The sequence below is a fragment of the Nomascus leucogenys genome, chromosome 14 (assembly GCF_006542625.1).
Source record: "Nomascus leucogenys isolate Asia chromosome 14, Asia_NLE_v1, whole genome shotgun sequence".
Taxonomy (NCBI): Eukaryota; Metazoa; Chordata; class Mammalia; order Primates; family Hylobatidae; genus Nomascus; species Nomascus leucogenys.
In genome coordinates this window covers 79083071-79095448 of record NC_044394.1, presented here as the reverse complement: position 1 = coordinate 79095448, position 12378 = coordinate 79083071, and the positions used below count along the sequence as shown (strand labels likewise).

The 12378-nt window shown below is 52.7% G+C and overlaps 2 protein-coding genes and 1 long non-coding RNA gene across 3 annotated transcripts in view; 2 read left to right on the top strand and 1 right to left on the bottom strand.

Moving 5' to 3' along the window:
• LOC115838223 overlaps window positions 1-621 on the bottom strand; it is a 46376-nt gene extending 45755 nt beyond the window's left edge. Inside the window, exon 1 of the long non-coding RNA XR_004033239.1 lies at window positions 545-621. This is a non-coding gene — a long non-coding RNA (uncharacterized LOC115838223). The remainder of the gene's footprint in view (window positions 1-544) is intronic.
• Window positions 622-795: 174 nt separating this feature from the next.
• Window positions 796-2387, top strand: LOC115838260. The gene is made up of 3 exons (XM_030827107.1): window positions 796-954; window positions 1574-1915; window positions 2057-2387. Exons 1-3 carry the CDS (start codon window positions 796-798, stop codon window positions 2372-2374), a joined length of 819 nt encoding a protein of 272 aa, XP_030682967.1. The 3' UTR covers window positions 2375-2387.
• Window positions 915-5970, top strand: POU3F3 (POU class 3 homeobox 3). Its single transcript, XM_030826948.1, has 2 exons — window positions 915-1004; window positions 1208-5970. The coding sequence occupies exon 2, from the start codon at window positions 2923-2925 to the stop codon at window positions 4423-4425; it is 1503 nt and encodes a 500-aa protein (XP_030682808.1). The 5' UTR covers window positions 915-1004; window positions 1208-2922; the 3' UTR covers window positions 4426-5970.
• Window positions 5971-12378: the final 6408 nt, after the last annotated feature.

The following is a 12378-nucleotide window of genomic DNA, read 5'->3' as shown; positions in this document are numbered from 1 at the left end:
TGCGGGGTGCACGCACACGCACGCTCATTAAAAGCCATGTATTTATTGAATGTCCGAGTTGGGTTAGTTCATTGGAAATCCCCGAGGAGAGCTCAATTTGCCCTTGTTTTCGTTGCCACTTTCTCTTTTTTCTTGGTTCGCTGAGGTTCCTCTATGCAGCGTTTCCGCTTGGCCGCGTCCCCCCACCCCACCCCACCCCACCCCACCCCCGCTTCTCTCGCCTACTGGGTGCACTCCCCCTCCCGTCCCCCTTAACTCTTTCAGCTGGGTTAGAGCTGAGAAAGCATTTGTCGCCGCCAGCCCCATCCACCACGCAAATCCATCTGAGACAGAAAGGAAAGAAAAAAAAGCACCACCATGCCTAAGAATAGACAGCGAGCAAACCCCCCCCACCGCTAATAACACACACACACACACACACACACACACACACACACGAGGAAGCGGTGGAGCAGAGAAGGGCGCGGCTAGCCGATTCCGGTTCTTTCGCCCGGCTCCTGCTGCCACGGGAATTCCTAAAGCCATTGGGGTCGAATACACTTACGATGAATCTATGGGGGAAGGTCGGACTGATTGCTTTTCAAATACATCGCACGGCTCCGCTGACCGGCACCTTCCAAACTCACAAGGGCACGCACGCTACTTGCACGAATCCCAGAGGAGGGAGGAGGGAGGAAGGGAGGGAGAGCGAAGGAGGGAGAGAGGGGGTGGAGGAGCGAGCGAGCGGCGGCAGCGAGCGGTCCGTCTCGCACGCGCGGGCACCGCGCTGGTCCTGGGCTGCAGGTTTCCCAGATGATGGCATCCGAGAACTTAAACAAAGGGGGCTGCCGCCGGCGCGCAGCGGCTGCGGAAAGTTGCGGTGGCGGATTTCCAAGGAGCGTGGCCACGACCAGAGCTCTTGGCGATGCGAGTCCCCGCGTCCCACCCCCGCTGATCAGAGATGGGGGCCGGCTGGTGAAGGGAAGAGGAAACTTTGAAACCACTGGGGACACATCTGTCTATAGGTATTAGCTTGAATGGTACATCCCTGCCGCGCGCTTTACAAATCTCTGGCGGGGCGGGGGTAAGGGGGTGAGCAACCCGACGCGTACTAGGTGGGGTGGGCAGGTTGCTATTTTTCATGTTTCTCTCTTCGTTTTCCTTCTGATTCTCTTCCCCCCTCTCTTCCCTCCCTCCCTTTTATCTCCCCTTTCTTCCCCCCGCCCAGACCTATTGCGAACGCCCAGAGCCGCCGAAGGAACGCCAACGTCTGGGCCGGACACTAAGAGTTAAGATGTGGCGGAGGGGGCGGCGGGGGAGGGGCGGGGAGGGGAAAGTGGTGAGGGGGAGGGAGGCTGGGGGACGACAGATTTCCAGCTTCTACGACGCTCTGCCTAAATTAAAAAGCAACCAATCGGAACGGCCGGAAGGGGGGCCTCGCGTCCTGAGCCAGTCATTCCGAGCCTGCCAATCACCCAGCGGGTAGCCAATCAGCGGGGGCCCTGGTGCTCGACTTCCTTGTATTTGGGAAAGTGTGGTGGTGGGTGCGCGCTCGCGGCGGAGGGTAAACATTCGACAGTCCCCGCTCTGAGAGGGAGGGACAGAGAGCGAACTGTCAGATCCGAGCGAGAGCGGGCGCCCGAGAGAGGGAGAGAGAGAGGGAGGGAGAGGGAAAGTGAGAGAGGGAAAGAGAGCGCGAACGAGGGCGCAGAGCGAGCTCCTGCTGCAACTCTGCTCCAGCACGGCCAGCGCCAGCGCCCGCCGTCGGTGCACTCTACGAGCCGTGCAACGTGCCCACTGGAGTTGTTGTGTATCAAGGATCGATCCCCTATATGCACACACACACCTCCACCTCCACCAATGCACTCTTCTTCCTCCTCCTTCTCCAGACAACTGCTGGGAAAAAAATAAAACAACCCCAACCGTCAGCAACAAGGTAACAGAGCGATTCGACATCATTTTTTTCCTGTTCAATTTTTTCCTTGTTATATTTGTTTCCTAATTTCTGCCCAAAAGGAAAGATGTCGCATCAGACTGTGACTGTTGCGAGGAGAATGAAAAAGGACTCTTGTTTCAGAGGCAACCAAGAGCTCCGGCAATAGCAACTTCAGAGAAATGCACCATCGCAAGAAGTTTTCCTAGGACAGAACAAAACTTGAAACGAGAGGACCAGAGCGGGAGAGCAGGAGCCAGCCTCCCCTCTCCGCACTCGCGAGCAGCCAGCAGCACCACGCCTTCAAGGACGAAAAAGTTTTACTACTCTAAGGGAAAACGAGTGAAATGTGTTCCTGAGGAGGAGAGGAGAGAGCGGACAAGAGGAGTGGGCCGGTTGCTGGTCATCCGTAATTTGGCTAAGGAAGAAAGGAGCAGCTTCTTTCTTTGTTATCTCCCGTGAAACCTTCACTTAGCAGGTGGACGGAGCCCCGCGGCCGGGCAGAGTCCGGGCTCGCCCGAGGACAGGAGGAGGAGCGGGAGCCCGTGCGTCCCGGGAGAGCGCCCCGAGTGCAGGTCCCCGCCCCGCCCAGCGAGCCCCGCTGGAGCGAGCCCAGCGCGCCGGGGCTGGGGGGCGGCCACGACCCCCCCTGAAGGGGGTGGCCACGGAGCGCACCCCGAGAAGCGAGCCCCCCTCCCCAGAGCGCTGCTCCTGCGGCTGCTGCTGCTGCTGGTGACCAAGGCCGGCCGGCGACCCCCGCGCCCTGCCGAGCGGCCTTGCAGCTGCAGCCGGGGGCCGCGGCGGCGGCGGCGGCGGCGGGGGCGGAGGCGGCGGCGGAGGAGGAGGCGGCGAAGGCGGCGGGGCCGGCGGGGGCCCGGGGCGGGGGCGGGGAAGGAGGGGGGAGGAGGCGGGAGGCGGGGGGCGCGGCGGCGGCGGCGGCGGCGGTGGCCGCGGCTGCTGCTGCGGCGGCGGCGGTGGTGGCGGCGGTGGGGTGGCGGGAGCGGAGCGGCATGGCCACGGCGGCTTCTAACCCCTACCTGCCGGGGAACAGCCTGCTCGCGGCCGGCTCTATTGTGCACTCGGACGCGGCAGGGGCCGGCGGCGGCGGGGGTGGCGGCGGCGGCGGCGGCGGGGGCGGTGCAGGGGGCGGGGGCGGCGGCATGCAGCCGGGCAGCGCCGCCGTGACCTCGGGCGCCTACCGGGGGGACCCGTCCTCTGTCAAGATGGTCCAGAGCGACTTCATGCAGGGGGCCATGGCCGCCAGCAACGGCGGCCATATGCTGAGCCACGCGCACCAGTGGGTCACAGCCCTGCCCCACGCCGCCGCCGCCGCCGCCGCTGCCGCCGCCGCCGCCGTGGAAGCGAGCTCGCCGTGGTCGGGCAGCGCCGTGGGCATGGCTGGCAGCCCCCAGCAGCCACCGCAGCCTCCGCCGCCACCGCCGCAGGGCCCCGACGTGAAGGGCGGCGCCGGGCGCGACGACCTGCACGCGGGCACAGCGCTGCACCACCGCGGGCCGCCACACCTCGGACCCCCGCCGCCGCCCCCACACCAGGGCCACCCTGGGGGCTGGGGGGCGGCCGCCGCTGCCGCAGCCGCCGCCGCAGCCGCCGCCGCCGCCGCGCACCTCCCGTCCATGGCCGGGGGCCAGCAGCCGCCGCCGCAGAGTCTGCTCTACTCGCAGCCCGGAGGCTTCACGGTGAACGGCATGCTGAGCGCGCCCCCGGGGCCCGGCGGCGGCGGCGGCGGCGCGGGCGGTGGAGCCCAGAGCTTGGTGCACCCGGGGCTGGTGCGCGGGGACACGCCGGAGCTGGCCGAGCACCATCACCACCACCATCACCACGCGCACCCTCACCCGCCGCACCCGCACCACGCGCAGGGACCCCCGCACCACGGCGGCGGCGGCGGCGGCGCGGGGCCTGGACTCAACAGTCACGACCCGCACTCGGACGAGGACACGCCGACGTCGGACGACCTGGAGCAGTTCGCCAAGCAGTTCAAGCAGCGGCGCATCAAGCTGGGCTTCACGCAGGCCGACGTGGGGCTGGCGCTGGGCACACTCTACGGCAACGTGTTCTCGCAGACCACCATCTGCCGCTTCGAGGCCCTGCAGCTGAGCTTCAAGAACATGTGCAAGCTCAAGCCGCTGCTGAACAAGTGGCTGGAGGAGGCGGACTCAAGCACCGGCAGCCCCACAAGCATCGACAAGATCGCGGCGCAGGGCCGCAAGCGCAAGAAGCGGACCTCCATCGAGGTGAGTGTCAAGGGCGCGCTGGAGAGCCACTTCCTCAAGTGCCCCAAGCCCTCCGCGCAGGAGATCACCAACCTGGCCGACAGCCTGCAGCTCGAGAAGGAGGTAGTGCGGGTCTGGTTCTGCAATCGGCGCCAAAAGGAGAAGCGCATGACGCCGCCCGGGATCCAACAGCAGACGCCCGACGACGTCTACTCGCAGGTGGGCACCGTGAACGCCGACACGCCGCCGCCGCACCACGGGCTGCAGACGAGCGTTCAGTGAAGCCAGGGCGCAGAGCGAAGAGGGCCGCCGCCGCCGCCGCCTCCGCAGCCGCCGTCAGCACCGCCGCCGCCCCCGCCGCCGCCGCCGCCGCCGCCGCCGCGCCGACCCTGCACCTGGGCCGCTCCGGGCTCCAGCCCAGGCCCATCCGCCGCCCTCCCCTCCACCCAGAGACAGGCATGCCCGCCCTTGGAGGAGGAAACGCGGGAGAAACGGACCAAGGAGGCATTTTTGCAGTCCAAGGAAGGAGGGGCCAAAAAATAAAAAGCATATTAAACACCCAGACTGTTTTATATAAATATATAACAAAATCAGAAGAGAAAAAGGGGGCGATCATGAGATCTCGTTTATACTGTGGTGGTGTTTCGTTTTTGTTTTTGTTTTTAAAGAAGGGTGAAGATGCCTGACGCACGAAAACTGCACTCGTGAGGTTTTTCCACCCTGAGATGACCTACACGGCAGCGGTGGACAGCACCTGCCTCGTCTTCTCCTCTTTGAAAAAAGAGAGAGAGAGAGTCCCCTTTCCTTTCACTTTCTCCCTCCAACACAGCTGCCTAAAGAGATCCACGGAAACTTTATTTCCTGGGAGCGACCTGAGAGAAAACAGAGGCACCAGGTTCCATCAGGGGACGACACCGTGCTCTGGGACCCTGTTTTTCTTGGGCATATTAAAGTCACTTGGAAACAAACAAATCAACTCTGAAATGGGAAGGAGGGGGGAAAAACAGTCTCCAAGAAAAAAAATAATTATATTGACAGCTTCTGAAACTAACAGACTGAATAGCAAAGCCAAAAGAAAAGTATCCTCAAAGTAACCTTGGAAATAAAAGCATCGGGAAGGAGCAGAGGGAGAGGGGGACGTCCGCTAAGGAGTGGCGAGAGGCCCCAGCCGAGTCGGGTCGCGGGCGGGCGGGCGGACTGGGAGCAGAGCGGAGGCCCAGCCAGCGAGGCCGCCGAGCCAGGCCCGGCCGCGTACCCAGGCTTTGACGGCTGCCATTCAGGGTGGACGATGCCTAAAGATTCCACCGCTAATATTTTTTTTATTAATATTTTTTATTTTTTATTTCTGGACTGACTCAGATAAAGGAATTTAGAAGGACTGAGCACCAGCCGCTGCACTTCTCTGGACTTCTCTCCTCAATCCGTTGCCAACTTTGATTGAATGGGTGCTGTGGATGTGATTATATAATACTGCCATTTCCAAGCAGTGTTTTTGGTAGGTTTTAATAAACAGACTTTTCAAAAGACGGCAATATAGAATTGTTAGATCCGTTGTTGATCTAAAAATATTTGCTTTATATTTTCATTAAATGACTTCTTTTAATATTTTATTCAGAATACTTATGAACTGCTGCAAAACGGTAATTTATTTTTCCCCAGATCTTGTATTACGTGTTTTTTTCAGACGAGCACAAATCAAAATGAAATGAAAATATGGACAGTTGTTAGGTAATAAGGGTATCTTTTGATGTGATCATTTGATTGTAATTTAATTTGAGTAGTGATTCCGTAAGAGCTGATCGAGAAAATAAATTTGTTAGAATGAAATAGTCTGTGTCTGATGCGTAAACACTGTGTGGGAAGAAAAGAGTTCTTTAAGAAATATTTTTTTACTAATGAAAATCCCTAAGTAATAGCGTTGAGGAAGTAGAGCCTGCTCCACTTAAGGTACTTTTGGAAATCTAGAGTAAAGCATAGGCATTGCTGAGACAGCTAGTATTTTAACATAGTAGTCACTCCTCGATGATCCATAAATTCACAATATTTTTCTCTCCCTTAATTTTAGTGGATGTCTTTAGTGTTTTCAGGTGAGATTGCCTAAATATTAACCCTTTTCTTGGAGATACCTGTGTTTCTTATCGGGAGATTGAACGATATTACCAGTAAAAATGAGCCAACTGGTTATTAATGGTTAATACAGCCCCTCCCCCCAAGTTCAGCTTCTTTTTTCTTCTACTGTCCCCCTCCCAACATGTTCCTGTCTCCTTTCTCTTTTTCTCAAGACTATAGTTGTTAAGACTGGCTTATAAGTCTTATAAAATATTTTGATATCAATTACTTCCCATCAATAACTATATGTAATTAAATTTAAATTATTAAGCTTTGGGGTTTTTTTTTCCCCCTGTAATGAAAGAATATAGTTCTAAAATCCTGATTATGGTCCACACTGCATACCCTCAGTGCAATTACCAACTCAGACTTAAGGTTCTATATTTCTGTGTTTTTGTCTCTCCCCAGTATGATTCTATATCTTCTTTACTGGTGCTGGGGGTTTTAGGTAACCTTTTACATAAACCCTGCAGAGTGGTCACACTGATCAAGTTAATGTTTCAATATTTACAATGTGGGAAAATGAAAGTGTAATGCCTCAGGTTGTGAGTACTTAAGACGCTAAAGGCTCGGCTTAGTTGAGTCCCTATATATTGTACTTAAAATAAAAGTATTTAGCAGTGATAGAGCAACGATTTTACAGACAAATTCCCCCCAATCTCACTTAGCTGTCACTCACTTTTTTTCCTCCTCTCATCTTCACTCCCTCTCCCTGTGATATCAATGCAGGGGTTAAAAAACCCGGAAAACTGTGAGAGCAACAAGGAACAGTTATTTCTCCCAGACAGGCCCTGTGTCACTTTCATAAATCAAGCCCAGCCAGATGGCCATGTATTGGGTTGCATTATTTTAAACACCAAATCGTACTAAAAATCACAATCATTTTGATTTGTGAAATCTGAAAAAGGCCACATGTATTAAACAGAGAGAAGAAAAAAATGAAGACAAGAAACCACAATTTACTTTTCTTTGCCTTCTTGTTCCGTATTTCTCTTGCTGCTGTAATCCCTATGCCCAGCAAATTTACAGCCTGGAGTGGGGGTGGGGGAGAAGTTCACCATTTTGGGGGTGTCTAGAAAGGCGAGCAAAGAAGTCCTAATTGGAAAGCTGAGGACTGGTCAGGTTGTTTTTATATGGTGGATACTACTGGCAGGTGAGATGGAATCTTGTTTTTCCTATGGGAATGGTGGTGGTTGATTAGACAAGTAATGGGTCTATTAAAAAAATTTTAGGAGGTATCTACTTACTTGATTTAGCTGACAACAAAAGAGCTAACATTAGATTTCACACTGTTTTCTATTAAAAAGCAAACTTTGCTGATTACTTTGGAAGAATCCCTGATTTGGGGGTAGCAGAGTAACTTTTAATTGGAGAAGCTGGGAAAGCAAACCCACGTTGTTTCATTATTTGCATTTTATAAAGTGAGCTAATGCTCGCACCCCCTTTTTTTAATCAATCCTTTGAATGTAATTACAAAATGAAATTCATGGTTGAAAAACAAAAGAGGGCAGATATAACTGAGAGGTTTTGTGCTAAGGCTTATATTGTTACACATGTAAATAATGAAAATATTGTTATATATCACCAGATCTTTTTAATGAATTTGGTCATTGTGTTCCTTTGCAGCGCAAGTGTCTTGTGCTTCGTAAAGTGCCCATTTGTTTCCTCCATTCCAATCCAACCCCCCCTCCCCTTCCAACCCAAAGGAAAGTGACAAAGTTCTGTTCCATCAGCCTTGCTAATCCCAAGCTAGGCCCACTTACAGTTTACAGTCTCCTGTGGCTCTTGATCAGTTGTCCAAGCCTCCGTCGGTCACCTCACTCCCACAACCATCTTCCCCTGGCAAGTCTGTGCGATAAGTCATTCAAGGTGGATTGAAAATAGTCACTTTGCTATTGTTGCTCTGCCTTTTTTTTTTTTTTTTTTTTTTTAGTACTTAGCCAAGGACTACTTCTTTGTTCCGAATAGAACTGTTCGTTATTGATCTTAGCGATTCCCTTTGCTGCCCTGTAGCCTCCAGTGTTTGCTCATGACCATGCTCATAATCTGTTTTGTATGAATGGTTTTGAACATTCAGAGAATAATTGGTTCTAATATTAAATGCAGTATATACTATTGATAGTTTTATCGATAAGTGTAATATTTTAAATAATTTTAACAATTAAATTTGTTTTTTAAATTATATATTTGTAAAGTATTTATCCTGTTGAAAGCAACAATATATTGTTGTATTTATTCGTTTATTTTTGTAATAAATGATCAACCTCTTCAAGCTAAATCAAAAATGATACTTTCATATATTTATACAAAAATGTACTTTAAGAGATGGGCATATTTGCACTAATTTGTATGTAAATTGAGTAAAATCCATTAATAACTTGTAGCTTTCAGTACTAAATTGAAGGAAGAAACATTCTCTCCACATGGAGTTTAGTTTGCCCAAGTTCCAGGGTAATTAATCAACTCTAAAATGGATGCAACAAGTATTGGCACTGGATGCAGACTTGAAATTAATTATTTAAAAGGTGGACCTGATTGTTTTTTTAAGGCAGAAAGACAGAAATTAAAGAATTTTCTTCTTTCATGAAATGCACGTGGCTGGCTGCAACGATTAGAGCAGATGCTACGTTTCAGTGATAACCTAATACCTGACTGTGCTCAGACATCTACGTTGGGAAAGGGAGTTGTAATAAGTGTTGGGAGTTTGAGGTTATCAGTGACCCAGAAGCAAGGTGATGTGAAAAAAGAAGAGTTGTGCTAGACTGAAGAAAAAAACTTAGATGATCTATAAAATGACTGTGAGTGGAGAAGCCCTTTGTCCTAGTCCAGCTACTAACAGCATAAGCAATCAGCACAGGTGTTGTCGTTGTTGTTGCTGCTGTTGTTGTTGTTAAGAGTGATGCATTTGAGAAGTGTGGGGCAACCTCTCAGGCTCTCCAAGTTCTGTAGGTCGGTTGGTCATCTCAGCTCCTCAGGGCTGCTGGTCTGAGGGCCTGAAGTTCACCCATGTGACCTCCTGGGTGCGGGATCCCCACGGTAGGCTTGACGTTGATTTCAATAAGGAAAGCAGAAGGCTCTGCGTTTGCATCCTGAACTTTGCAGCCTAGGACAGGAAATAGTGCGCAGGCTGGAGGAGCTGGGGGTGGGGGCAGCGGAGATAGCAGGAGGGGTACTTGTGTAATCAGATTCTTTGATTTTGTTAGCCTGGCTCATGGCCTATTAATTAGATTACTCTGTCTTTCATTCTTGATTTCACATCCGTGTTTGTTCCTGTATCCTAAAATGTGGGCGCGAGCTTGGCGAGCAGGAGCCTATGATGTCACTGCCGGCCAGAGGCGGCCGCCTGGCCTTCTGGCGGGCTGTGGGCTGCGTTCTTGATGAGTCCGGTCTTCCTCAAGGAAGAGTTGGCTCTGGAAGTGACCTTAGAGGGGTCTGGGAAGAGGGTAACAGTCATTCTCGTGGCGGCACGATGTGTGCGCTAGTGTGTGCGCGCGCGTGCCGTGTGCATGTGGGTGCGCGTGAGGGGAGGGGGAAGCGGAAATTCGCAGTCTGGACCCCGAAGCCCTAGGGGTACAGGCGACTGGGTCAGGTGTAAGGCCTGCCTCCGGTGAAAACCCCGGATCAGAAGAGGCGGAGGGGGAGGGGGACCCGAGGCAGCCGGGCGTCCAAAGCTCGCTTCTCTCCGGGAGGGAGGGCAGGGCTGGGCGCGGAGGTGGGGCGGTGGCGGTCGCGGTGGGGCGGCCGGGTCTCTGCTCGGCCCGGCACGGCCGGGCGGCCAGACTGTGGCAGCTGCTGCGGGTCCCACAAGTTGTTTTCCTCGTGGCGACCATTCAGCAAAACGCACGAACCTTTCTCAAAGATTTAAATTTCGCGGATGAATTACCATACACCGGTTGCTTAGCAACTAAATTCAAGCAGGGCTGAGAATATGCAAGCTTTTTGTATTCTCATTAATAAAAATGCCACTCTGACACAGCAACCCGACTTTGGATCACTGCAACTTCTGTAAAAGCCGTAGGAGAATACAAACCGATCCTGCCTTTCAATTACAGATCAAAATGGCTTGAAACGCGATGTTTTGTTATCTATCTTCCTAAAAAGCGATGTAAAAAATAACGGCTTTCAAGAGCAATAGTAAATTCTTCTTTTTTTTTAATGGAGTTGTCTATCGGGGTTACTGATCATTGTCAACTGAACCGTTTTGAAACACAGGTTTAAATAAACCTTTCCATAAACATTTCCACTCTCTCCCTCAGTCCCTTCTACCCTCTGATCCTGTTCTTCCCCAGCCTCATAATAACAATTATTATTATTATCATTATTATTATTGTTATTATTATTCTGGAAACACTCAGGCCTGTGGAGCCCTAGAGACTAAAGGGCAGTCAGCAGAGTAATGAGCAAACCTGGGGGCTGGAGAAAGTCCAAGGAATTGAGGAGCGAAGGAAAGGGAAACTTCTGAAAGTTTCCCTGGAAGGTTGAGGGAGTTGCTGGAGGCTGGATTCGGCTCAGGTTCCAGAGGTTCTGGCGATAACTTTCTGGAGGGCTTGTGGAAGGAAAGGTAGAAATGCCTGTGGGTCTCTGCGCGACGTTTGCGGATTTTCCGTTCTGGGGGTGCAGCCTCCTCGCGGGAGAATTGAGTTGCCGCCCCCGCTGCTGACAGTGGAGTTCAGAGGGGCTGAGTTCAAGGCCTGGCTGACCCGGGCTTTCTCTGAAATCCATCTCTCTGCTGCCCAGGGCCCTGGAGCCCTGGAGCGGAGGACAAAGTAAAGACGGATCTGGACCCGTGACCCCTTGGGTCTTCCAGGACTGTGGCCCAGCCCACAGACCAGGGCCTGAAATTGACGTGGGGGGCGTACTCTGTCTTCCCGAAGGATGCGGCGCGTGGAAGGAGATGCGCTGACTTGTTCTAACCCATAACCTTTCGCTCGGGTCCCCATGTGCGGGCAGAAGTCAGAGCGGAACAGCCTAGTGCACTGGCAGGGCTCATTGTGTGGGAAGACACCGAAGTCTAGGCAGCTGGGACTGCGGAGTGGAGGCAAGGCCGGAGGCGGCCGGCGGCTTTGTGGAAGTTTCGCGCCGCCAGGCCCTGCGCGCCGCACTGGGCGGTGGAGTTTTGGGGCAGCCCCCGGCGCTTGGCCCACGCCTCCGCTTCCCGCGTGTGGGAAACTCGAGCACCCTACAGGCACCAGGGTAGACTGCCTGTGCCTGGCCTGCTGACGGTCGCTCCCCCAGGCCCCGTCTCGGCCCGAGGACTGCAGGCCTAGGCCTACGGGGAGATCCTGAGACCGCGGTGTGCGGGCGCCGGCAGCAGGGCAAGGCAGGGACTGTGTCCAGTCCGCCTGCCAAGGAGATCGCGCGCCGGCTTCCCTTCTGAAGCTGCAGACGGAGGTCGTGGTGAGCCTTAGAAAGATCCCGGGACAAAGGCGAAACCCCAGATTAATCCCCATAAGATTCCTAGGGAGCCATTCCCCCTTCCCCCCGCACTTCAGCAAACATGAGAACTTTAGAGGTGCCGCGTCCCCAAGTCAGCCTGGACGCTTAAACCCCACAATTGACTCCATTTAACCCGATTTCTTTCTAGTGAGTACCAAGAAACAGTGGAACTTAAACCGTAAGTGGAAGTATTTACTGTATTATAACACGCTCAGAGGCATTAGAGTTCGTTTTTTTTTCCAGTAAAACATACATAATAAACAGGGAGCCATTTATTTACAAATACAAATGTCCTAGACAAGCCACATTCCACGTATGTAATTCATTAATGGAATTTGTTCCTTTTTCTTCCTTTGGAAACAGAAATTTTTGCTTTTAAAAATGGCTTGGTCTTGGGGAGGGGCTGGGTAGGAGAGTAGTTTACCTGTTCTTTGAAAAGGGAGAAGTGTCCAGCCAATTCCTGTTTCGAAAGAATGCTAAACAATATAAAATAACCTTTTAAAATAGATGGTGAGGCTTTTGTTTTCTTTTTTACTCTTCAGAAAAGAAGTTTGTTAGTTGTAGCTGCTGTCACCAGAATTGCCCAGTGGAAATGGACTGTTAATATCACCCTAGTTGACACGTGCGTGTGTGTATGTGTGCACACACATGCGTGTGAACAAAATTGCATTTTAAGTGCCTTAAGCTGGA